A 27,812-nucleotide genomic window follows, 5' to 3' on the forward strand; every position below is an offset into this window, starting at 1 on the left:
TGCTGCTGATTCACAGAGTCCTTGTGAAGATCAGGCAAGACAGGACAAAAGTTATCCTAATAGCCCCTGCGTGGCCTCTTCAGCACTTGTTCAGCATGTTACCAAGCCTTTTGGTAGCCACCCTGCTGCAGCTGCCCGTCTGGCCAGATCTACTGTCACAGAACCATGGCAGCCTTTTGCATCCGAACCTGGCAGCGCTGCATTTGATGGCTTGGCTACTGCATGGCTCAGCCCTTGTCCAGAAGGTCTTGCTGGGTAGCAGGAAACCCTCCACCAGAGCAACTTATCTGGCTAAATGGAAAAGATTCACGTGCTGGGCCATGCTGCAGGAGATCATAGATTATCTGCTGCACCTCAAACTCCAAGGTTTGTCCCTGTCATTGATCAAGGTCTACCTGGTCGCTATCTCGGCTTTCCATCCTCCATTCCAACGCAGGTTAATCTTCACTCGACGTGATGGCACAGTTTTTGAAAGGTCTGGAGCGTGTCTACCCGCACGTCCAGGATCACGTCCCTCCTGGGATCTGAATCTCGTGCTGTCGAGGCTTGTGGGGTCTCCATTTGAGTCTCTGGCTTTCTGCTCTCTCCTGTTTCTCTCCTGGAAAGTTTCATTCCTGGTCGCGATAATGTCGGCCTTCAGGGTGTCTGAGATCAGGGCGCTTACTTCGGAGCTGCCCTATACAGTCTTCTACAAGGATAACGTCCTGTTGCGACCACACCCATCATTTCTGCCCAAGGTCATTTCCCAGTTTCATACTGGCCAGGACATATACTTGCCCATCTTCTTTCCAAAGACTCTTGCATCAGATGAGGAGCACAGACTACACCCCCTGGATGTCAGGAGGGTGCTGGCATTCTATATAGATAGAATAAGGCCATTCCATAAGTCAACACAGTTGTTTGTTGCGGTGGCAGACAGACTGAAAGGTCGCCCGGTCTCTGCTCAGAGGATTTCGTCCTGGATCACAGCCTGCATCCGTTACTGCTATGAGTTGGCCAAAGTGCCTCCGCTGGCAATCGTGATGACACACTCAACTAGAGGACAAGCATCTTCAGCAGCCTTTCTGGCACAGGTACCAATCCAAGAGAACTGTAGAGCTGCTACCTGGTTGTCTGTCCACACATTCGTGTCTAATTATGCGCTTACCCAGAAAGCTCAAGACAATGCTGGCTTTGGCAGAGCAGTGCTGCAACCGGCAAGACCATGAACTCTGAACCCTCCTCCGTTGATACTGCTTTTGTGAGTCATCTAGAATGGAATTGACATGAGCAATTAACAGCACTTACCCACCTTTTTCGTAACGATTGTTCTTCGAAATGTGTTGCTCATGTCCATTCCATTACTCACCCTCCTGCCCCTCTGTTGGAGTTGTTGGCAAGAAGGAAATGAGAGGGCATAGGGCCAGCAGCGCCTGATATACCAATGCACGAGCACGGCACTCAAGGAGGAGCCACTGCTGGCCCTATGGATACTGCTAAGGCAAAAATCTCCGACGACCGCACACGTGGGCGCACACATACCTAGAACAGAATGGACATGAGCAACACATCTCAAAGAACAATCGTTATGAAAAAAAGTGGGTAACAGTTTTATTTGCACAGCTGTAACTGGGGATAGACTTCAGCTCAATATGGTCAGCCCTGGAAGTGGCTGAAGAATTTAAGTAGCTTATTATTTTAATGCATGATATTTTTAGCCCTAGAGCAAGTGACACTTAAGAGTTAAAAAAAAAAACATACAAAAAGCCATACAACTGGAAAGGCAGAGATATCAGGATGTTTGCACATTTGTAACCTTTTGGCAGTAGATGTACTACACTGGTGATGTAATCTGTATGGCACTTCCAGTATTTTAGATTCAAAGGAAAGCATAATTTTCCATGTAAACACTTAGTCTGACATTTAGTTTTGCTATTTGTTTTAATGGTTGCCTCAGTAACCAATAAATAGTTTGTGCTGAGTGCTTTAACAGCCAGTCATTTTGTAGAAATGAGAGTTGTCTAATCCTCCTGCAACCCCTCAATTGCTGCCTCATGGTTTAGGTGACCACTTTCCTGGTGCTGTTGTTAAAGTAGTATTGACTGAGCTTCTAGGATAAGCTCTCACCTTTTTTTTTTTCTCCCAGAAGTTTACAGCCTAGGAAGAAAATGTTATACTTGTATGAAACGTAGTCTAATAAGCCTGCCGTGGAGCACTGTGTTCCATGCAAATCTTCAGAACCCATTTTTGGATGTGAATCACATCAATCAAGAAATGTGTAGAATTTAAGATTTTTTTTCAATCACTAAGTTTGCTACTAAGAATTGTCTTTAAAAAAAAATCTGTGCCGAACCAAAGCTTCCTAAAATAAAATTGAGAACAAGATTTTGTAACAGCAAATAGATCTGATACAGCCACCAAGGAAAGAACAACCACTCTTTGGTTTTTCACCATTTTATTATGTGGGATTCACTTCTCAACATAAACAATTTTCTTCAATGTCCTAATTGATTTCCAACTTTTATTTTAATTCATAGACTTTAATCTCCTGGATACTTTATGAAAGTATACTATACCCAGAGGGCAAGAGATTTGACCACCATCTTTTGCCTCAGTTGAGTCATAGTGTCCACCTGAAATAATTTTTTTTAAAGATAGTTTTACGCAAGCATGGATAATGCATTTCCTTTTAACTTAACAACTTTCTGCTAGCTGTGCTGTCATAACTGTTGGGGGAAGCATCAGTAAGGTAAATGTACTTAGCCCACTAGAAGACAGGTACAGAAAATTATTGAGTAATTGTCAAAATCCCTTAAAGTAAAATCTGAAGCTACAGCCATTACCTTTATGATGACATATAGCGAGGGAAGCTCACCTAATATACAATTCTGAGGCATTGGTGCCTGACAGTCTCCTTTAGGGTCCTTTTTATATTTTATTTGACATTTATTATGTTAACTTTGACAAATTCCCCGTATGTTATCACATCACAAAATTGACACCAGATGGTCCCTTCTTGGCAGTTTCAGAAGGGAGGCCAGAGCTGAATGGTCCATGAGACTAAACTCCCCTGTCACACTAAGGGTATGTCTGCACTGCAGTCAGGAGGTGTGATTGTAGCTCATGTAGGCTGAGCTAGCTTTAGTGACAGTAGCATTCTAGCCCCAGCATGCATGGGAGCCCAATCTAGCTGCTTCATTATGTACCTAGGTTCCTGGGTAGGGTCGTACACAGGAAGCTAGCCCATGCCACCATCCCTGCTATAGCTGAGCTAACTGTGTTGTTATTCAAGCTAACTTTGATCTAGATAGATGAAAGCTTGGGTATGCCTACCTGATCTACAGTCACACCACCTGATTGTAGTACAGAGTCCCTCTGTGTAAGAGGTGGGAACACAATGTGAAAGAAGCTCCCTTCCTGTATTGAACTTGTTCTGAGGATCAATAAAGAATTTCAGTCACCGGAGCTGACACTGCAGTGTCATACACCATGAAATTTACTTAATGGAAGGGGGAAAGTACATTCCTCAGATGTATTTTGTGCAATTTTTAATAATTAATTTACATTTTCTGATTGGTGGTCAGTTTTTCATTTTAGTTGAATACGTTAAAAAAGTTTGGCCTGCTTTTCAGTTGTTATGCTGGCACTGTATGGGAACTCAAAGTCTCCAGGTCTTTGAATTACCCTTTAAATTTGTGGGTTTAGCTGGCATGAATATAAATACAAAGCATGCATCAAAAGAGAATCAGATTGTGGAAGTTATTGTGCATCCATTCAAAAAAATTTGGGAGAGTTTTTAAAAAGTTTTCTTCATGCAGATTATTCATATTCCAAATTGATGTGATATGTGAAAGAAATAGTAAGGATTATGGAGAAAGTCCTTTCAGAGATGGCCTAACAAATTAATGGGTGTATGGGGAGGGAAGTATATTCTGGAGTCATTTGAACATAAAATAGATTATTTTTCTTCAAGTAGTGTCCCTATAGGTGCTCCTCTGTAGGTGTGCTTGCGTCCCTGTGCTGCCGATCGGAGAACTTCGGTAGCAATATCCATTAGGTCCACACATGCTCTGCCTCTCTTCTAACCCCACCTCAGTTCCTTCTCAACCGTGCCTGGCTAGAGATGGAGCCATCAGCAGTTCATTTGCAATCATTAACTTCTTTAGCATTTTAGTAGTTAATTAGTCTCCTTAGTCTTAGGCTATGGCTACACTTGCACTTCAAAGCGCTGCCGCGGCAGCGCTTTGAAGCGCTAAGTGTAGTCAAAGCGTCAGCGCTGGGAGAGAGCTCTCCCAGCGCTGTCCGTACTCCACCTCCCTGTGGGGAATAACGTACAGCGCTGGGGCTTTGACCACACTGGCGCTTTGCAGCGCCGCAATTTGCAGCGCTGGAGAGGGTGTGTTTTCACACCCTGCTGCAGCGCTGCAAATTTGCAAGTGTAGCCATGGCCTTAGTGTAGTCCTTTCTTTATTTTTCTCTGCCCTAACTGAAGGGAATGGGGGAGAAAAAGAAGACTATTTCCCCCCCTTTTTTCCTTGGGGACCCGTTCCACCCAAAAGGGTGTGCCTGATTCACCAGGCTTCAAGAAGTGCATCTCCTGCAAAGAGGCCATTCCTGTGGCAGACAAGCATTCTCACTACATACAGTGCCTCAGGGAAGGCCACATTTCACAGAAGTGTGGTCTCTTCCAGAAACAGACTCATAAGAACATAAGAACGGCCGTACCGGGTCAGACCAAAGGTCCATCTAGCCCAGTATCTTGTCTACCGACAGTGGCCAATGCCAGGTGCCCCAGAGAGAATGGACCTAACAGGCAATGATCAAGTGATCTCTCTCCTGTCATCCATCTCCATCTTCTGACAAACAGAGAACAAGGACACCATTCCTTACCCATCCTGACTAATAGCCATTAATGGACTTAACCACGATGAATTTATCCAGTTCTCTTTTAAACACTGTTATAGTCCTAGCCTTCACAACCGACTCAGGCAAGGAGTTCCACAAGTTGACTCTGCGCTGCGTGAAGAAGAATTTCCTTGTATTTGTTTTAAACCTGCTGCCTATTAATTTCATTTGTTGACCCCTAGTTCTTGTATTATGGGAATAAGTAAATAACTTTTCCTTATCCACTTTCTCCACATCACTCATGATTTTATATACCTCTATCATATCCCCCCCTTAGTCCCCTCTTTTCCAAGCTGAAAAGTCCTAGCCTCTTTAATCTCTCCTCATATGGGACCCGTTCCAAACACCTAATCATTTTAGTTGTCCTTTTCTGAACTTTTTCTAGTGCCAGTATATCTTTTTTGAGATGAGACCACATCTGTACGCAGTATTCGAGATGTGAGCGGACCATCGATTTATATAAGGGCAATAATATATTCTCAGTCTTATTCTCTATCCCCTTTTTAATGATTCCTAACATCCTGTTTGCTTTTTTCACCGCCTCTGCACACTGTGTGGACATCTTCAGAGAACTATCCATGATGACTCCAAGATCTTTTTCCTGACTTGTTGTAGCTAATTAGCCCCCATCATATTGTATGTATAGTTGGGGTTATTTTTTTCCAATGTGCATTACTTTACCTTTATCCACATTAAATTTCATTTGCCATTTTGTTGCCCAATCACTTAGTTTTGTGAGATCTTTTTGAAGTTCTTCACAATCTGCTTTGGTCTTAACTATCTTGAGTAGTTTAGTATCATCTGCAAACTTTGCCACCTCACTGTTTACCCCTTTCTCCAGAACATTTATGAATAAGTTGAATAGGTTTGGTCCGAGGACTGCCCCTTGGGGAACACCACTAGTTACCCCTCTCCATTCTGAGAATTTACCATTAATTCCTACCCTTTGTTCCCTGTAATAAAGGCAATAATTGGAGAGATACCAATCTCCTAGAATTGGAAGGGACCTTGAAAGGTCATCGAGTCCAGCCCCCTGCCTTCACTAGCATTTTTTTGCCCCAGATCCCTAAGTGGCCTCCTCAAGGATTGAACTCACAACCCTGGGTTTAGCAGGCCAATGCTCAAACCACTGAGCTATCCCTCCCGCCTGTCTTTTAACCTGTTCTCAATCCATGAAAGGACCTTCCCTTTTATCCCATGACAGCTTAATTTACGTAACAGCCTTTGGTGAGGGACCTTGTCAAAGGCTTTCTGGAAATTTAAGTACACTATGTCCACTGGATCCCCCTCGTCCACATGTTTGTTGACCCCTTCAAAGAACTCTAATAGATTAGTAAGACACGATTTCCCTTTACAGAAACCATGTTGACTATTGCTCAACAGTTTATGTTTTTCTATGTCTGACAATTTTATTCTTATCAATTGTGTCGACTAATTTGCCCGGTACCCGACTCAGGCCTCGAAAGGACAGGGAGTTGTGACGGAAGATCATCTTCATAGAGTCAACCCTCCAACCTTCCCTGGACCTGCACCAAGAATTACTTGGCAGACATGAGTCTCCCCACAGCCCTCAACATCCAAGGACTGTGGGTTGAAGAAATCAGCCGGGGACCCCTCTCTTAAGTCATTGAAAAAGAGAGCAGGAAGTCCCCAGAGTGAGCCCCGAGGTAGCCGCAAAAGGTCTCCATCATGCTCAGTATCATTGGTACCATTGGCACCAAGACAATCCCAGCCCGGTACCCAAGCTCACAAAGATCTGGAGTGGCAGGTACCGTTTACATGCCGAAGGAACTGAGGAACACAGGCACCAAGTCAATGGTACGAACTGACAAAGATAGGTCTGAATGGTACTCTAATAAGACGACGCTACCGGTATGCAATGTACCTTCTGTACCATCAGCAACACCCCTATCCGGCACTGGAGCAGTAGGTACAGGTGAGATTCTCTGTACCACCAGTGGCACCAGGTCAGTAGGCACCACCAGAATTCCGGCACTCAAGAGACTTCCAGGTATCAGACATATTGGAGTCTCCTCTTCTCAGCACCAGGACCTTAGCACCTGTGTTCCCTATAAGCTGCATGCTTGCGTGGTCGCCCAGGAGAGATTCAAATGCTGCCCAGCTGATTAGCAGAGCTCTGCACAGCCGGCATGTGTTCAGGTGCCCCTCCCCACATGTTGCTCCATCCTGCAGCTAGTCCTGGGACCCTCCTGCTGGCTGTGCAGAGTGCGGGGGGCGGGGGGAAGAGGGTGCTGATGTCAAGGTGTCCCCCATCTCCACAGAGCAGGGGAGAGGGAACGCAGCCAGACTCAGGACTCGGAGCTTCTGCAGTGAATGGTGAGTGACTGAGTGCCTTTCTTTTTCTGAGATTTCCCTTTCCCCAGCAGCCAGCTCACACGGTCGGTCTCTCTCTCTCTCTCTCTCTGTTTCTTTCACATTCACTTCCCAACACATACTTGTATTATTGTTGTTACTTATTGGTACTTCCTGCAATGCACATATATTCTTTGTAATTTTATTCTTTCAAAGTGTTTTATTTTAGCATTTTGGCTGGTCTGTGCATTTCATAGTTTTTATTTCTGTTACTCTTAAATTTAATTCTTTGAGTAGTGAGTTCTAAAATGCATAACCTGTCATGGCTGGAGTAATTATCCCTATGGTAAATTTTTTAAAATATCTATTATATCTAGTTTTTTTTCTTTCTACTGGTGGCGAACATCCGCACATACCTCGGTGCACATAACACAATTTATTCTGCACATGGATGAAAAAAATTAGAGGGAACATTGCTTGGCACTGAGTCTCCTACTGTGGGAGTCTTCTCCAGTATCCTGCCATGCAACCCCACTTTCGAGTGAAGAGTCAGACAGCAAACCAGAGGAGACCATTTCTCACTACTCCTCCAATGCTCCCTATGGTGCCCCCTATCAAGAGGCTCCTCGAGTATACCCTCAGGCAGCTCCACCACCACCATGGACTGCATATCGCCTTCATGCTTCTCAAGCTCCCAGCCTTGCTCATGAGCCCCCGAGACGTTCCTGCTCTGCTACAGTGTCTAGAACCTTGGAACCCCCGGAGCAGGAGGGTGGAATCGAGGAAGAGGTGACTCTAAGAACCAACCTCTCCTCCTCCTCCCCAGATGAGGCTGTCATGTGCCCTTTCCCCCATCCCTAGCCAATGATTTCTGGCTTTTCCAAGACTTGGCATAAAGGGTTGCAGATACACTACAGATATCCTTGGAGGAAGTCAAGGACATCCATCACAAACTCCTGGACATATTACATTCTTCTTCAACCTGTAAAATAGCCTTCCCCATCAACGAGGCTCTCCTGGACCCTGCGAAACCATATGGCAGACTCCAGCATCAGTGATGCCTACTTATAAGCAGGCTGATAAAAAATATTACGTTCTAGGTAGGGAGATGGAATTTATTTTTTCTCACCATGCCCCCAACTCCATAGTTGTTGACATGATAAACTCCCAGAGTTGTCAGAACCAAATGTGATCCATCCCCTATGATAGGGATTGGAAGCGCTATGACCTCTTTGGAAGGAAAGCCTATTCCTCAGCCATGCTTCAGTTTCGAATAGCCAATTATCAAGTCTTAACGACAAAGTATAACGTCAGCTACTCAAAACTTGGCAACTTTGTTGATCAGCTTCCAGAGTCCTAGCACAACCACTTAAGTTATCATACAGGAAGAACAACTGGTGGCCAAAATAGTGCTACAGTCTGCCCTCGATGCAGTCAAGATTGCAGTCTGGTCCACCTTCACAGTGATGGTTATGCAACATGCATCATGGTTACTCCTTTTGTGCTTCCCTGAAGAGATGCAATCGACTGTTGAAGTCTTTCCCTTTGAAGGCACCAATCTCTTTGCAGAGAAAACAGATGCCTCTCTCCATACCCTTAAAGATTCCAGGGGCACGCGCCGCTCATTGGGGATCTATATGCCTGGGCAAAGGAGAAAATTTAGTTGGAAGCCCCAACACAGATCATGCACCTCTCAATATCCAACCCAGTGCTTTTACAGACCTCAGAGGAAGAAATCTAAGTTCCCCAAGCATAAACCCATCAGGCACACAGCCTTCCACTTCACACTCATCCACCTCCAAACACCAATTTTGATGTGTTGGTCAAGGTGCCAACAGATTACACCTGTCAACCACTACAGCTGATCAATCTATCTTGCCCATTTGGCTACCATTTTGCCATGTTCTGCAGTACCTGGGAACGCAAAAGAGCAGACCGATGGTTCTTGGAAATTATTCACAATAGGTATTCCACCCATTTTACCTCCCTTCCCCCTCTGCAACACCTATCCCTGTCCCTCTTCAGGGACCCTTCTCACAAGAGTTTACTATGACAAGAAATAAATAGCCTTCTCCAGCTAAGAGCCGTAGAGTCAGTATTTCAACATCTATGGGGCAAAGGCTTTTACTCTCACTATTTCCTAATACCTAAGAGGAAGAGAGGTTGGAGATCCATACTAGACCTCAGAGCACGCAACAAGCTTATGAAAGCATAAAAATTCAAGATGATCACTCTAGCAACAATCATTCCAGCATTGGAACAGAAAGACTGATTTTTGGCCCTTGACCTTCAGAACTTCTATTTTCATATCTTAATCCTACTTTCTCACAGACGGTTCCTCAGATTTAACCTAGGATAAGACCACTACTACTACTAGTACAGAGTACTCACTTCCGGGCCTTCATCGGCCCCAAGAGCATATTCCAAGATTTTCTCATTAGTGGCTGCTCACCTATGTTCCCAAGGGATCATGATCTACCCCTACCTGGATGATTGTCTCCTCAGAGTCTGCTCCTTCACAGAGGCTCGATGGGTTACCGAAACCACAGTAGACGTTTTTTTACAGAACTTGACTCACAGATCAATACCCAGAAATCAACCCTCACTACAGTTCAGCACCTGGAATTCATAGGGACTGACCTTGACTTGCTACAGGCCAAAGCACTCCTACGTCAACACAGGTTCCTCTCTTTGGCCCATTCAGAGAGACTGTATAAATCACCCCTCAGATATCAGTCAAACATTGATGTACCTATCCTACATCAACTTATCTAATTATTTTTTTAACCCATTTATACTTTTGGCCTTCACAACATCCCCTGACAATGAGTTCGACAGGCTGACTGCGTTGTGTGAAGACGTATGTCCTTATGTTTGCTTTAAACCTGATGCCTGTTCATTTCATTGGGTGATCCCCTTGGTTTGTGTGTTATGTCAAGGGATAAATAACACTTCCTTATTCACTTTCTCCACATCATCCATGATTTTATAGACCGCTAGCATATCCCCCTCAATCGTCTCTTTTGTAAGCTGAACAGTCTCGGTCTTTTTAATCTCTCCTCATATGGAAGCTGTTCCATACCCTTAATCATTTTTGTTGCCCTTCTCTGTACTTTTTCCAATTCTAATGTATCTTTTTGGAGATGGAATGACCAAAACTGCACACAGTATTCAAGGTGTGGGCATATCGTGGATTTATATAGTGTCATTATGATATTTCCTGTCTTATCTGTCCCTTTCTTACATAGCTTTTTTGACTGCCATTGCACATTGAGCAGATGTTTCCAGCGAACTAGCCATAATGACTCCAAGATCTCTTTCTTTAGTGCTAACAACTAATTTAGGCCCAATCATTTTTTGTGTATAGTTATGATTGTTTTCCAATGTATAATACTTTGCATTTATCAACACTGAATTTCATCTACCATTTTGTTGTCCAGTCTCCCAGTTTAGTGAGATCCCTTTGTAACTCTTCACAGTCCACTTTGGACTTAAATACCTTGAGTTATTTTGTATCATCTACAGACTTTGTCACCTCACTGTTTACCCCTTTTTCCAGATCAACGTTGAATATGTTGAACAGCACTAGTCCTCATACAGATCCCTGGAGGGTCCCCTCTATTTACGTCTCTCCACCATGAAAACTGAGCATTTATTCCTACCTTTTGTTTCCTATCTTTTAACCAGTAACTGATCCTCTGGCCTTCCCTCTTATCCCATGGCTTCCTACTTTGCTTAAGAGTTTTTGGGGAGGGACCTGTCAAAGGCTTTGTGAAAGTCCAAGTACTACACCTCTACCCCGATATAACGCTTTCCTCGGGAGCCAAAAAATCTTACCATGTTATAGGTGAAACCGTGTTATATCGAACTTGCTTTGATCTACCGGAGCGTGCAGCCCCTCCCCCCCCAGTGCTGCTTTACTGCGTTATATCTGAATTTGTGTTATATCGGGTCGCGTTATATCGGGGTAGAGGTGTATATCCACTGGATAACCCTTGCACATGTGTTTGTTGACCCTCTCAAAGAATTCTAGTAGATTGGTGAGGCATGATTTCCCTTTACAAAAGCCACCTTGACTCTTCCTCAACATATTGTGTTCATCTATGTGTCTGATCATTCTGTTCTTTACTATAGTTTCAATCAGTTTGCCTGGTACTGAAGTTAGGCTTACTGGTTTGTAATTGTCAGGATTGTCTCTGGTGCCTTTTTTAAAAATTAGTGTTACTGTAGCGATCTGCCAGTCATCTGGTAAAAGGCTGATTTAAGCAATAGGTTACATACCACAGTTAGTAGTTCTGAAATTTCATATTTTGAGTTCCTTCAAAACTTTTGGGTGGATACCAATTGGTCCTGGTGACTTATTACTTTTTATCAATTTGTTCCAAAACGTCCTCCATTGACACTTCAGTTTGGGACAGTTCCTCAGATTTGTTACCTAAAAAGAATGGCTCAGGTGTGGGAATCTCCTTCACATCCTCTGCAGGGAAGACCAATAAAAAAATTCATTTAGCTTTTCCACAATGGCCTTGTCTTCCTTGAGTGCTCCTTTAGCAACGCAATTGTCGAGTTGCCCCACTGACTGGTTGGCACACTTCCTGCTTCTGATGTACTTTAAAAAAATGTGCTGTTAGTTTTTGTGTCTTTTGCTAGTTGCTCTTCGAATTCTTTTTTGGCCTGCCTAATTATACTTTTACATTTGACTTGTCAGAGTGTATGTTTCTTTCCATAGTCTTCAGCAGGATTTGACTTCCAATTTTTCAAAGATGTCTTTTGGTCTCTAACTGCCTCTTTTACTTTGTTGTTTAGCTCTGGTGGTGGGTTTATTTTGGGTCCTTTTTTTTTTGGTGGGGGAGGGAATAGACATATAATTTGAGTCTCTATTATGGTGTCTTTAAAAAGTTTCCATGCAGCTTGCAAGCATTACACTCTTGTGATTGTTCCTTTTAATTTCTATTAACTGGCCTACTTATTTTTGTGTAGTTAAATGCTAATGAGGTGGGTTGTTTTGTTTATTTTGTATTCCCCCCCCCCCCATGAGGATGTTAAATGTAATTACGTTATAGTTGATATTACCAAGTGATTCAGCTAAATTCACATCTTGGACCAGATCCTGAGTGCTACTTAAGACTAAATTAAGAATTGCCTCTCCCCATGTGGGTTCCAGGACTAACTGCTCCAAGAAACAGTCATTAATGGTGTCTAGAAATTTGATCTCTGCATCCCATCCTGAGGTGCTATGTTCCCAGTCAATATGTGGATAGTTGAAATCCCCGATTGTTATTGGTTTTTCTTAGCCTCTCTAATCTCCCTGAGCATTTCACAATCACTATCACCCTCCTGGTCAGGTGGTTTGTAGTGTATTCCTACTGCTATACTCTTTATTTTGGGCAGTGGGCAGACCTATCGGAAGAGTGAGACATTCCTGCCCACTACTAGTCTTGGGGGTCACACCTTGGGTAGGTCAGAGTAACCCCTAAACCTCCAGGTCAGGGTCACAGCAAAGTCTTCACAGGCTGACGATGCAGAAGAACACATTAGTGTCAAGGGAGAGGATGGCAATGAAGCATATGCCTTGTGATGGCATATAAGGGTAACCTTCATTATATACCCAGTCACTGGACAATCACTTCACCCAGGAGCAGATTACTCATTTCAGATTTTTTTTTTAAATGAGGAAATGTTAGAGATTGAGACATCAAAACTAGATGTGTTAGAACAAACTCAAGACTTTAATTATCACTAAGTCCTGGCACCTTCCTGTGGAGTACCTAGGACTAGCCACTGTCTGAGAGAGAGTACCAGGTTAGGTGGACTAGTGATCTGATCCTCTATGGCAATTACTAAACCTAAAAAGGGGGGGAAATAGTGAAGTTTCCACATGATTTACCGCTTTTGGGTTTGAAGCTACTATGCTTTTTATCCTATACAGTATTCCTCCAGAACAATTCCATTATCAGAATAAAAGGGATCTTACGGCAAAAGCAAATAGCACCTTCTTTATTCCCTGCACACACATGACATAAGATTAAAAAATTATGTTACAATTAATCAAATTGGAATGGATATGAGCAACACATCTCAAAGAACAACAGTTACAAAGGTGAGTAACCGTTTTTTCTTCTCTGAGTGCTTGCTCATATCGATTCCAATTAAGTGACTCCCAAGCCTTACCTAGGCGGTGGGGTCGGAGTGAGACATTGCTGAGTGCAGAAACCGCTGAACCAAATGTGGCATCGTCTCTAGACTGCTGAACTAATGCATAGTGAGCGGCAAAGGTATGTACCGATGACCAATCCGCAGCTCTACAGATCTCGTGAATTGGAACCTGGGCCAGGAAAGCGGCCGATGAGGCTTGGGCCCTCGTGGAGTGGGTGGTGAGGCGTGGGGTCGGGACACCGGCCAAGTCGTAGCAAGCATGGATACAGGCCGTGATCCAAGAGGAGATGCGTTGCAAGGAGACCGGTAGGCCTTTCATCTGGTCGGCCACTGCAACGAAGAGCTGGGTCGTTTTCCTAAACGGCTTAGTACGCTTGATATAGAATGCGAGGGCCCTACGAACGTCCAGAGAGTGCATACGTTGATCCTGCCGCATAGTGTGTGGCTTCGGATGAAAGACCGGGAGAAAAATGTCCTGATTCACATGAAAAGCTGATACCACCTTGGGGAGAAAGGCAGGGTGGGGGCGAAGCTGCATCTTGTCTTTATGGGAAACAGTATATAGCGGCTCCGATGTGAGGGCTCTGATTTCAGATACGCGTCTCGCTGAAGTGATGGCTACAAGGAAGGCTGACTTCCAAGACAGGTAAAGGAGTGAGCAGGTGGCCATTGGCTCGAACGGGGGTCCCGTGAGCCTGAAGAGGACCAGGTTAAGGTCCCATGCCAGAACCGGTTGTCGCACTTGTGGGTAGAGGCGATCTAAATCCTTCAGAAATCTAATGTTGGAGAAGACGGAGGAAGCACGTTCTCCTGGATGGAAAGCCGAGATGGCTGCCAGGTGCACTCTGACAGATGATATCGCCAGGCCCTGCAGCTTTAGGGATAGGAGATAGTCTAGGATGAGAGGTATCGATGCCTGCAACAGGAGTGTGTCACGCTGCTTGCACCAACAGGAGAAACACCTCCATTTAGCCAGGTACGTGGCTCGAGCCGAGGGTTTCCTGCTGCCTAACAGAACCTGCTGCAGCGATTGTGAGCAGAGTAACTCTGACTGAGTTAGCCATGCAGCATCCACGCTGTAAGGTGGAGCGATTGCAGGTCGGGGTGACAGAGTCATCCGTGGTCCTGTGAGATCAGGTTCAGCCACAGTGGGAGCGTGATCGGAGGCTCTACCGACAACTCCAGGAGTGTGGTGTATCAGTGCTACCTGGGCCATGCTGGGGCGACCAGAATCATGCATGCCTTGTCCTTGCACAGCTTGAGTATGACCCTGTGGACCAATGGGAATGGAGGGAAGGCGTAGAAAAGCTGGTCTTTCCACAGAAGTAGGAAAGCATCCGATAGGGAACCCTGAGAGCGCCCCTGGAGAGAACCGAACTCTTGGCCCTTCTGATTGATGCGCGAGGTGAATAGGTGGACCTGGGGAAACCCCCACCTCAGGAAGATGGAGTGGATGATATCTGGACGAATCGACGGCTTGTGAGGCTGGAAGGACCTGTTGAGGCGGTCTGCCAGCATGTTCTGGACCCCTGGGAGAAATGATGCCATCAGATGTATCGAGTGGACTATGCAGAACTCCCACAGGCGAATGGCCTCCTGGCATGGGGGGGATGACCGGGCTCCCCCTTGCTTGTTGATGTAGAACATGACCGTGATGTTGTCTGTGAGGCGTGCAACACAACGGCCATGTAGGTGCTCGCGAAATGCTTGACACATTAGGCGTATTGCCATCAGTTCTTGTACATTGATATGCAGAGTCAGCTAGGATGTGGTCCACAGGCCCTGTGTTTGGAGCTCCCCGAGGTGGGCACCCCATCCCAGAGATGATGCGTCTGTGACCAGGTACAAGGAGGGTTGTGGGGTGTGAAATGGTACCCCGTCGCACACCAATGTGGGGTCCAGTCACTAATGGAGGCAAGTCAAAACCGATTCCGGGACAGTGACTACCATACTCAGGCTGTCTCGACCTGGTCGATAAACTGTTGATAACCAGGCCTAAAGCATGCGAAACCAAAGTCTGGCATGCCTGGTTACGTAAGTGGACGAAGCCATGTGCCCCAGAAGGCTGAGGCATGTCTTTACCATGGAAGTTGGAAAGTTTAGGAGGCTGCCAATGATGCTCACCATCGACTGAAAGCGTGCGGCCGGCAGGAGAGCACGGGCGAGTCTGGAGTCCAGGACTGCCCCAATAAACTCTATTCTCTGGGTTGGTTCCAGAATCGACTTTCCGTTGTTGAGCAGGAGTCCCAGCCGGAGGAACGTGCTTAGGGCGAACCGAACATGGGATTGAACTTGGTCCTTGGTTTCGCCTTGAATGAGCCAGTTGTCGAGATAAGGAAACACCTGGATTCGTTGACAAAGAAGGTAGGCTGCCACGATGGCCATACACTTGGTGAACACCCTGGGGGCCGTGGACAGGCTGAAGGGAAGGACAGCAAATTGGTAGTGTTCATGATTGACCACAAAGCGGAGGAAGCGCCTGTGCGGCGGGTAAATTGCTATGTGGAAGTACGTGTCCTTCATGTCGAGAGCGGCATACCAGTCCCCAGGATCCAGTGAAGGAATAATGGTCCCCAGTGAAACCATGTGGAACTTCAACTTTACCATGAATTTGTTGAGTCCGCGCAGATCTAGGATGGGTCAAAGCCCACCCTTGGCCTGGGGGATTAGGAAGTAGCAGGAGTAAAAACCCCTGCCCCTTAGCTCCCTTGGAACCTCCTTGATTGCTCCCAAGGACGGAGCGTTTGGACCTCCTGTATAAGGAGTTGCTCGTGAGAGGGGTCCCTGAAGAGGGATGGGGAGGGAGGATGGGAGGGAGGGTAGAAATAAAACTGGAGAGAATATCCCTTTTCCACTGTGCGAAGATCCCACCCATTCTGCACTGGGTCGGCTGGGGTATATATCCAGTGCCATTAAGGTGCCACTCCAGGGGGCTCCACAGCCGACCCACTGGGTGTTGCTAGGGTAAAAATTCTCCGACGATCGTGCACTCAGCGCACAAACACCTGATTAGAATCTATATGAGCAAGCACTTGAACAACTAATCTTTTGCAGTAGCTACAGTTCTAGAGTTAACCCTTCTTGTGCCAACTTTGATATTTTCCCCAGTCAGATAGATTTCTTCTTTGAAGTTCTTACTTGTAGTCTGTTTTGTAGGTACTTATGTTATTTGAAAGTTTCAACTGTAACCCAAACCTAAACAGTAAATTCATACTGGCAAGTTTTTCCTAGGCCCCTGTGGCTTTGAATGTCAACAGTAAGTTTTAGCAAACAGAGTTGGTGAATATCAGTTTTATTTCTTACACACACACATGTGAACACACATAGTTTCTAGAGTTAAAAAAAATAGTTCATTAATTTTCTCCTCAAACAAAAATCAACAAATAAATTAGTAGAAAATATACAGAGAGGAGCATGAAAGTTGAAAATTATCTCCCTGAAAAGTCTCTGGTATTCTTTCTATTATCCTAGCCAGTGGTGAATAGCTCACCTTTCATGCTTCTCTCTGAATATTTTTTACTAGTTTATTTGTTGATTTTTTTTAGAAGAAAATTAATGGACTATAACTTTTTTTTTAAACCTCTGGAGACTGTATGTGTCCCTGTGTTTTAATAAAAGGTTGTAAAAGCAACATTCATTTATAACATTTGGAAGATTATTCATGGAAAAATTATGCAAAGGAAAAAACAGTATAATCCTCTGGGATATTAAAGATATGTGGTAAACTTTTCCAAATGCTCTTGCCACAGTTCTCTAAACAGCACTCATCACATTCTTCTGTGTTTCTCAAGTTACACAATGTAAACAGTTTTTTTTTAATAATGTTTTGATAGTTTTATACATTATTTTCTTGTACATGTCAGCATAGTCTTGACAATGATGTTGAGAAATAATGAAAACCAAATTTGCCTTTCTCCATGCCAGGTGACTGGAAAATCCTGCTAAAAGTGCTTTGTCTCCCTGAAAGCCATAATGATAGAATAGCAATCATGGTAACAGTATGCACTAGGATAGGGGCCAAGGAGAATAAATAGGAGACTTTTCAGTAGCAGATGATCTCATTTAATGGAAAAAAACACCAAAAATCACTTGATCTCAACTGAATTTAGAGACTGGAACTTTACTATTGAGCAACAAGGCTAGGCATTTGCAACACACCAAGCAGGGTCTGGGATAGCAGTCTACACTCTGAAATAAACCCTAATAAATTAAATGAGCTTTATTCTTTTTACAGAGTAGTCTCTTGCTGGGGGTAATGTTGAGCAACAGATTTTTTTTTTCAACCAAACCCAAGATTTTTTGGTTGCTTCCCCCCACCCCCCGGATTCCAAAGACTTTTTTTTTTTAATTTGCAGGGAAGAAAAAAAAACTGTTTCAGAAGAACGAAGCAACAAATTATATTGGTCAAGCCTCCACATGAGAGTAATCTAATCACTAGATTAGAATAACATATAGAGTCATGTTTGAAGGCTAGGCAAAACAGCAAAGCTCTTTCAGGTTGGGGTAGTACCACATTCAAATCAGTAGTCTGCTCTGCTCCCCTTGTCAATGGTGAAATTCACTGATATTTCTATGGAAGCACTGTTGTTAGGGCTCTTAAATGATATGTTGAAAAGCAACCATGTTGTCAGTTTCAAAAAAGCACCTTGATGCTTTCTGGTGGAAAATCTCTCTTTATGATGTGTTTTTACAATGGCTTGCACAATGGGGTTAGAACCGCTTATGCACTACTGAAGTACAGATTAATAATAATGGACTGATTTTAATGTAAAATTCAGAGAGAGACCCCTGCAAATCTGTGGATATCCACTTTATATCCAGGGATATCTGCATCTGGATGTGGATATCAGACCATATTTGCGGATCGTAGATCAGATGCAGATACAAATTTTGTATCCACATAGAGCTCTATTCATAGGCATTCATCTCTGATTGCGCATATGCAAAAAAAGCAGCTGTGTTGCAAAATTCACTGTGAAGAACACCCGTCCACATGTATGAAAATAAGAGTTGGGCCAATGGGCTCTGTTTTCAAAGGGTAATTTAAGCCCCTCTTTACTATTAGTAAGAGTTGTGCAGCCAAATCCTTGAGTTCTCCACTGAAGAATGATTCACTTCTCATGGTCAGTATTAGGGAACTGAGACTCTTAATAGTCACATACAAGTCTGACACCTTACTCCTGTGTGCAGGCATTATTATAGCTGGAGCGCTATAGGTTGCATGAGCATTATTATTAATAATAATTAATAATATCCATTATTATCATTATAGCCAGCTGTTTTCATTCTCTTGAAACTTTCGTTAACTGTCACAGGCCTTGTGTCTGCCTGAAGGTGACATTTTTTGAAAGTTGGAGCAAATACAAATATTTCCTCCTTTGGGGTAAAAAATATATATTTTCCACATTATAAAAATATAATTGTAATTTTTTAAAATAGCACTAACACCAACAGCTGAAATTGGAAAGCTTGAATTTAGCAGCAGTTTAACTTTCACTGGCACAAAGTGGATTTGAGTCTTTCAATGAAAAATTGGTTTTGTTTTCATGAAGTTAAGGTTCAAAAGTGTCTTTGTATAGTATAGGTATGCTGTCATACAGTGGATATGATTTTTTTTTAGCTGCTTTTACCAGTGGTCTAAGGAGAGAAAGCTGCATTATGCATTTATATAGAGCTGATCTACGTGTGCAGTGAATGTGTGCAGCTTCTGGGCTCTGCATTGATTCGGACTTTTATTCACAAGACCAAGCTTTGTTGATTGATACAATGCTGGTGAGATTTAACTGAATAATTCATGGATCCACGTTGCAGACCTTTCCTTGGGAAATTTTCTTCCAGTTACAAAGCCCTGTGTTACAACAGTACTGGATAAAATAAATGCTGGGTGCATTGATTTCTGGAGCTGAGTCAAAAATGGCATCTTAAGATATGGATTTGCACTGGGTTTAAATTGGGTTCAAGTTTTATGAGCTGTTTTTGGCTTAAAAGCTTAGAAATGTCTTGGTAAACTCTTTCAGTTTTTTTGTTTGTTTATTTGTATGTATGTATCATTACTAATCTGTATTTGGAATCAATTTAGAGCTGATGCATTTTATTCCGCAAAATCCAAGAAAAAGCCAGATTCTGCAGAAATTTATGTTGGTGATTCAATAGGGAATATCTTTTCTTCCAAGTCAATAGTGACCTCAGTGTTCCAGCATTATGCCCGGGTGTACTATGCTGCTGGAGGGGTCATCTGTAAAATAGGATGTTAAATGGAGGTCCTAGCCATTTATGGATGAAAACTAAGGATAGTTGTTTACAAGTTCAGTGCTAAATTTCATTAACAGTAGCAATTTTACATTAATTCATAACGTTCAATTCTCCTTTCAATAATTATTTCTAATAATTTATTGAAAAATAAGCAAATCAAATGAAGAGGCTGCTCAAAAACAGGTTCCCAATCCGTCATTACTTTCTCATCTAAATGCTTGTACTGTATAAGTAGCTTTTACCGGTACACTAAAAAGCGCCAGACAGTTTCATTGCAGTAAGACAACTATGGTCTGTAGAGGATTAAAATGATTGACAAAAATGGATCAAATTACTAGATGCTAACTTTATTCAGTTACAAGTAGAAACCCAGGTATTTCACACAAGTATAGGAATCCTGAAATGAGCTCCAGTTGACTGAACATCTGAGGGATTAGAGTACAGTGAACAGCACCCATATTGGTTTGACAGATATTCATAATCATCTTCATTATAGAAGTTTTTTGTATCAGGCAATAAAGCAGGGCCTGCAGTATTACTTTCACTGGATATTTCTAGTTGATCATCCTTAAATTATTTATGTCAATAATGGAATGTAATAGGGTCCACTAATGTTTGGAGAAAGCGTCTCTCAAAGCATTACTTCTAAATAATAAATAAGAGAAAAACTCATATTCAGACAGGGAATTTATACTGTTGTTTGATAGTTAATTTAACTTATCTTGGCTTTGTAGCTTTGATTACATTCAGTCTGTACATTGTGAATGACTGCAGAAATTAATAATAGGACTTCTATGGGTTTTATTTGGAAGTTTCCAATTTTTTTCTGTATGTAAAGGAATAAAATACCAGAAGGCAAGTCAATATGTGCATTTGATTCTCAAATGTTGCCTTTCGAGCCATACTGTATAAAGGAAGAAGCATGCCAATATGAGCATGTGTCTTGAAGTATAATAGTGTTCCGACCCTGATTAGTTACAGCAAACACAAAAAGCAATAGTTTTTGGGTTTCATTTAAAAGGAATCACTTCTACTGACCCACCTCCCCACAAAAGAAACTATAAATAATCTACTAACGAGGTGTCAATCCTCTCCTAAAAGAAGAGCAGGAATTTCCTGTAGGGAGAAGAAACAGCATTTTCTGGGTTTTGTCTCTGCTCAGCATCCTGGACAGTTTGAGGAAATATGCATTACTTTCTTTTAAATTTGACTGAATTTAGTGCTGGAGACTGAAATTCTCTATTCATCCATCGAATAGTTACAGCAGCACTTGCAGCAGCTATACAAGCTTCCCCCCACCCTATCTTACCTCTCAGGATAACCTGTTTCCTGTTCATTCAGTAGTCTCACTACAGATACTACCATTAGGGAGATCAGTTGTGATATGGACCAGTTCATCAGGCACTGGAATTAGACAATAACCTCCTTTCACCAGATGGCATTCACGCAAGAGTTCTGAAAGAACTCAAATGTGAAATTGAGGAACTATTAACTATGGTTTGTAACCTGTCCTTTAAATCAGCTTCTGTACCCAATGACTGGAAGATAGATAATGTAACGCCAATACTTAAAAAGGGCTCTAGAGGTGATCCCGGCAATTACAGACCGGTAAGTCTAACATCAGTACTGGACAAATTAGTTGAAACAATAGTAAAAGAATAAAATTATCAGACACACAGAAGAAAATTAATTGTTGGGCAAAAGTCAATATGGTTTCTGTAAAGGGAAATCATGTCTTACTAATCTATTAGAGTTCTTTGAAGGAGTCAGCACATGTGGACAAGGGGGATTCAGTGGACATAGTGTACTTAGATTTCCAGAAAGCCTTTGACAAGGTCCCTCACCAAAGGCTCTTATGTAAATTAAGTTGTCATGGGATAAGAGAGAAGATCCTTTCATGGATTGAGAACTGGCTAAAAGACCAGGAACAATGGTAGGAATAAATGGTAAATTTTCAGAATGGAGAAGGGTAACTGGTGGTGTTCAAGGATCAGACCAAGGACCAATCCTATTTAACTTATTCATAAATGATCTGGAGCAAGGGGTAAACAGTGAGGTGGCAAAGTTTGCAGATGATATTAAACTGCTCAAGATAGTTAAGACCAACGCAGACTGTGACAAACTTCAAAAAGATCTCACAAAACTAAGTGATTGGGCAACAAAATGGCAAATGAAATTTAATGTGGATAAATGTAAAGTAATGCACATTGGAAAAAATAACCCCAACTATACGTACAATATGATGGGGGCTAATTTAGCTACAACTAATCAGGAAAGAGATCTTGGAGTCATTGTGGATAGTTCTCTGAAGACATCCCCGCAGTGTGCAGCGGCAGTCAAAAAAGCAAACAGGATGTTAGGAATCATTAAAAAGGGGATAGCGAATAAGACGGAGAATATCTTATCCCCCTTATATAAATCCATGGTACACCCACATCTTGAATACTGTGTACAGATGTGGTGGTCTCCTCTCAAAAAAGATATACTGGCATTAGAAAAGGTTCAGAGAAGGGCGACTAAAATGATTAGGGGTTTGGAATGGGTCCCATATGAGGAGAATTTAAAGAGGCTAGGACTTTTCAGCTTGGACAAGAGGAGACTGGGGGGGGGATATGATAGAGGTATATAAAATCATGAGTGGTGTGGAGACAGTGCATAAGGAATAGTTATTTACTTGTTCCCATAATATAAGAACTAGGGGCCACCAAATGAAATTAATGGGCAGCAGGTTTAAAACAAATAAAAGGAAGTTCTTCTTCACACAGTCAACCTGTGGAACTCCTTGCCTGAGTCGGTTGTGAAGGCTAGGACTATAACAGGGTTTAAAAGAGAACTAGATAAATTCATGGAGGTTAAGTCCATTAATGGCTATTAGCCAGGATGGGTAAGGAATGGTGTCTCTGTTCTCTGTTTGTCAGAGGGTGGTGATGGATGTCAGGAGAGAGATCACTTGATTGTTACTGTTAGGTTCACTCCCTCTGGGGCACCTGGCATTGGCTACTGTCGGCAGACAGGATTTTGGGCTGGATGGACCTTTGGTCTGACCCAGTGTGGCCATTCTTATATTCACAAGACAGATGAAATAGCAACGACTGTCAGTCACTATGAGATGGTCAAATTTTAACTGGTGCCCTAAGATGAAAGGCCCCATATCCCCCTTCTGCTTTCACCCTCCCCCACAAGCCAGCTATTCCTCAACATGAGTCTGATTGGAACAAATGCTTTAGAGGTGAAAGGCTTCATAACCTATCCCCAATCTGAGTTAGCCAGTCCTCTTGTATACATTAAGAAGGGTTTCACCATTTTTTTAACCAGGTTTAGTTTTTAGTGTTTTGGTGTCATAATATCTGCTCGATATGAGAGCTTTTTTAGTCTCCTCAAAAGGAATTATAATTAGGGCTCCTTGTGTGTCATGGGGGTTGCGGAAGTCACGGATTCCATGACTTTTCGCAACCTCCGTGACTTCTGCAGCGGCTAGTGTGGCTGACGTCAGGGCCGCCTAGGGTGACCAAACAGCAAGTGTGAAAAATCGGGACAGGGCTGGGGGGTAATAGCCTATATAAGAAAAAGCCCCAAATATCAGGACTGTCCCTATAAAATCAGGACATCTGGTCACCCTAGGGCTGCCCAAGTAGCTGGCTCCGGGGCCTGCTGCTCAGGTGGCCCCAGGGACAGCCACACCTGACGCTGCTGGAGTGGCTCTGCAGCCAACCACTTGGGAGGCCCTGCAGCCAGCTGCATTGGCTGCTGCTGGAGCAGCCACGGGGCCAGCCTCCCTAGCCTCTGCTCAGGTGGCCCAGGCTGCTGGCGGTCCCTAGGGTGGCCAGAGCAGCTGCTGCTGGTGGCCTTCAGCAGCAACCGGTGCTGGCAGTCCCCAAGCGGCCGGAGCAGCCAGTGCTGGCAGTCCCTGGCAGCAGTCCTCAGGCGGCTGGAGCAGCTGCTGCTCAGCAGACCCTGGGCGGCTGGTGCTGTTAGCCCTGGAGTGCCCCCCCAGTGCACACCCACCCAGCAGAGCCCCACCCCAAGTTTTAGTCATGGGTATTTTTAGTAAATGTCATGGACAGGTCACAGGCCCGTGAATTTTTGTTTATTGCCCATGACCTGTCCATGACTTTTACTAAAAATACCCATGACTAAATCATAGCCTTAATTATAATCATTGCAACTTTAAATCTTAATATTTTTGTTCAGGGAATTCTATTTATTCACAATCTTGTGAATTGCACCCTCTGCTGCCTTAAGAGGGTACTATTTCCAAGAGTGTGACTATACAGAAGAAACCCGTAATGAAATATATTTAATGTGATACGTAATCTCTTTCTCCTCATTTTGATAGGCATAGCACTTGAACCTATAAGTTATTTAAAATACTTAGAGCCACATTCTGCCTGAGACATTAGTGCACAACTGTGACCAACTTCACAATGACTTATTCATGACTATCTCAGGACGGAATCTTCCCTTGCTGTTCATTTTCTGAGAGAAAGTTGTTTTGGGTTTTTTTTTCATACAGTGGATTGCTACAGATTAAGACATTTAATTGCTTTGAGCTAACTGACTTTTCACATTAGAAAAAAAAGAAAAGTTATCAAGAACTTAGACTCTCAGAACTGTGGAGTTGTGGAAGATTTTTAATTATATTTTGAGATCCTATTGTATAGCAACCATGCATAAATGACTTTTTATCGTGAGACTTGCATTGTTAAATTGGAAACTACACTATAGCAACAACTAAATCTTTTTTGATTTCTAGATCTGCAGAAAGGAAGTTGAATTCATCTTTGTGTTAAACAACTATGAATTGCGTTGAACTATCATATATGCATGTTGTAATAGAATGTACGCTGAGGGAGAGATTTCCTTGACCAAAGTTAATAAAACCCCTTATGTTATTTACAAGAGGTTAAGTGAAATAGAAACTTTGGTAACTCAGCATTGTAGCAAGGACAAACACAACAGAGAACTCATTCAGAAGAGCATTGGGAAAAAAGGCTTAAGACAGAATCAGATAAATTCTCTCTTTGTGTGTACTCACCAAATGATGATCCAGTAAATGATATGTCTAAAGTGTTTGTTTGTTTCCTCTCTTTTGGTTATAAGGACCAATGTCATCTCTCTCCTTCCACAATATTGGTTTGTCCCTAAGCAGTTTCTTTGTCCAACTAAAGAGTAGGATAAAAGGTGCCCTTGACTGCTCCTGGGAAGCTGAACAGACAGTTTTCCCATTGCTGACATGGAGCAGCCATTGTAATTTGCTCCTACTGATGGCACAGCTCATGGTGGCCTCTTTGAGCCTACAATATGGAGAAATTACAATGTAAATAATCTTTCACCAAGGTCTATCTAAAGTAAAAAAGTAAAACTCCAGGCTGACGGCTGGACTGGACAGTAAAAAGTCCTGGATCTATTTTATATCAACTCTTTTCCAGTTAGCAACTCCCTCTTATTAATGGATGCACTGTTCTTTCTTGAGGAAGCAACTGCTCTTTGACTCACTACAGTCTGTGCCATGAGCTCTCAGGCCAAAGCAGGAGAAACTGTTGTGGAACAAATCCTATGCCTGTCCTGTTCATGGTGTTTGGTCTGTGTTGCAGATGCCCAGCTGTTCCTGATATTAGCCTTTTTCCAACTCTTACACTATGCAGTGGAATGTTCCTCTGCCTCAATTTAGGAGCATTTTAAACCAAAGCTCCTCTGTATGGGTGCTGAAGGCATCTATCTATTTCCAGCACATACAGGCATCCAGAATTTTTTCCTCCAAACCAAAAAGACATCTCAGCTGTAAACTTAGGGTGAGGAGAGGGGGAGGTTTGGTCAGTTAGACATGGCTTTTCATATCACAGAATTTCCATCACAATTGGCCCCCAGGGGCCATTTCAGCAGAAAGGCCACAGATGCTAAGCTCTCCTCAAACCCTCAAGAAGTGTTCTCTGTGGAATATTGTGCACTGCTGCTGCCTGTACTGTACCTGAACTGGGGACAAGCTGAGCAGCCTGTTTCCAAGGCCATCCCTTTAGAATCTGTCACCAGTGTTAAAGTCACTACTAAACAGTTTACTGTGAAACAAAGAACAGCCTCAAGTGCAGTGACCTACCTCCAAAGACATAAGAAGTTGCTAACTATGTTTTTCTCTGCTTCCTGGCCAAGAGCGCTGCAAGCCTCTTGCAGACAGCATTCAGGAGGAGGGATGAGAGTAGTCTTGCATAGTCACCATCGTGACTATGGACCCTGATAAAATCTGGGAAATGAGAAGGAGGATAATTTTCAGTGAGACTTTCCTAAATTCCCAAAGATCACAAATAATTGAGAAATAACACATCTGTCAGGCTGTAAGCTACATGAAAAGTCCCCACTTTCTCTCAGATATTCATGCTATGAGTCAATATGAGCAAACTGTTTACAGCTGGATGGGGTTTCGAACCAAATTCAGAACATATGTTTTCTTAGACATTACTGCTTACCCTCGAAGCACAAACTGACTTTATGGCCGTGCAAGTTATGTGTTGGCAAATCCAACAGTTGTAAGTGGCCAAGACTTTTTGTGGGAGTCTGTCGTTTAAAAATATGTGCAGGAATGTTTTGAGGATGACTTCCATTTCCATTTTGCTTTAACTGGATGGATCCTTTATAGAAACAGATGGTGTAACCCAGTAGGCAAGAGATGCTATTTCATAAATGCAGCTGCCTTTTGAGATCTGTAACAATTCAGTTTAAGGTAGTGGCTGTTTAATCATGAGACCTTATTTCTGAAAGTCTGCTGGATTTCTGAGCCCTCTCAAAAACAAAGAAAATAACCAAAACCAGCCCCTGAAATTTCTGTTTTTTGCATCAGTCCAGCATTATTTTTTTTCTATTTTTAGGTCCATCAGAGGTGTCAGCAACTGTGAGGTTCAGCAGGAGACCAACTTGTCCTGATGCCTCAATGGCAGCCAGCCTTCCAACCCCTCCTGTACCAAGACACAGGAAGAGTCACAGCCTGGGAAACAAGTGGGTGCTCCACACTGTCTCATCCTCTGTCAGTTCAAGCATCATTAGGAATTAATCCAGCAGTTGAAAGTTCTTAGATATTTCAGACAGTTTTCCTCTTATGCCCCTCTCCCATTTCTAGTCCTATAGGAGTGATTCAGGCATTAGTCTGTGTGCTTCAGGATTTTCCAGAAAGATGTCTTAATGCTTTTCTGTTGTTTTGACTGATACCATGCTTCCTGCTAGTGCCAGCAAAAATTGGCAATACTCACTTCAGTGCCATTCTTACACTATCCACTTTGATTTGTGTGAATGTCTGATGTGCATAACAGATTTTTAACATCTCAATGATCCATCCAAGGAACATTACAATCTCTTTGGCACCCACTACTGTTCTGAAAAGTTGTGGCCTTTCTGCACTGTATTAGCTGAATTGTATGGGTTAGAGAGAGACTCACCCAATTTTACAAGTGGATGGACTGTGGCAGAGAGCTCATGTGACTTGCCCAGTGTCACACAGTGTTCGTTGATTAGATTAACTGAGGATCATTCAGCAATGAATTAGCTGCAGAGCATGCAGTCTTCTATCTATGCTTCTCATCACTAGATTACACAGCCTCTGTACAGTGAGGAGTCAGAGCAAATAAATTAAAAGTAATAAATTCCCATCTGCACAAATACAACAATTGTTAACCATACACACTACTAAATCCAAAGCCTGATTAGGTTTTTATGCACCTTATGTACGAGCACTAGGAAAATGTGAGAAGTCCCATTTAACTGCATGCTACTAAAGAACTTATTGACATTTATGATCATTGTATGGTGAGGCAAAGTCTGAGTGGAAAAAATGGGAGTGAATGGATGTTATCAGATTACATAAAAGCTTTTGCTTTTTCTTTCCCAACTTTCCAGTATGATGTGTCAATTCAGTGTGGTTGAAAGTAAAAGTGCAACGTTTCCAACAGAGAAGCCGCGCCACCTGCTGGATGACAGTGTCCTAGAATCCCACAGTCCTGTCAGAAACCACATTCTAAACTCAGTTTTCACCAATGGAATTTCCATAGGTAAGAACTCTATGGCTCGCTGAATTCTCTGCTTGTCTGTGTCTGCTCCTTTGCAGTATGCAGTGGCACCTATAACTACAGAAGCAGAAAGATAGTTTAGCTTCTAAAAAAAGATTGGTCACTTTTTTGGGGAGGAAGTAGATTGGAACCACCTCTCAACTGCCCAGAGGCCTT

General features: G+C 43.0%; 1 protein-coding gene and 1 long non-coding RNA gene across 10 annotated transcripts in view; one reads left to right on the forward strand and one right to left on the reverse strand.

Moving 5' to 3' along the window:
* RALGPS1 (Ral GEF with PH domain and SH3 binding motif 1) overlaps positions 1–27,812 on the forward strand; it is a 394,703-nt gene that overhangs the window by 335,878 nt on the left and 31,013 nt on the right. For all 6 annotated transcript variants that reach the window (XM_044992949.1, XM_044992950.1, XM_044992947.1 and 3 more), the window contains 2 exons: positions 26,466–26,592; positions 27,487–27,638. In XM_044992949.1, the coding sequence (XP_044848884.1) occupies positions 26,466–26,592; positions 27,487–27,638 (279 nt within the window). The remainder of the gene's footprint in view (positions 1–26,465; positions 26,593–27,486; positions 27,639–27,812) is intronic.
* LOC123352596 overlaps positions 1–27,812 on the reverse strand; it is a 95,835-nt gene that overhangs the window by 17,852 nt on the left and 50,171 nt on the right. Inside the window, exons 3-4 of one of the 4 annotated variants that reach the window (XR_006574234.1) lie at positions 25,700–25,843; positions 24,641–24,899 (exon numbers count right to left, since the gene is read on the reverse strand). The exons of 2 other annotated variants lie outside the window; for them this stretch is intronic. This is a non-coding gene — a long non-coding RNA (uncharacterized LOC123352596). The remainder of the gene's footprint in view (positions 1–24,640; positions 24,900–25,699; positions 25,844–27,812) is intronic. One more of the 4 variants, XR_006574236.1, reaches the window with a different exon arrangement.

This window comes from Mauremys mutica, chromosome 18, assembly GCF_020497125.1.
Source record: "Mauremys mutica isolate MM-2020 ecotype Southern chromosome 18, ASM2049712v1, whole genome shotgun sequence".
In the NCBI taxonomy this organism is placed as follows: Eukaryota; Metazoa; Chordata; order Testudines; family Geoemydidae; genus Mauremys; species Mauremys mutica.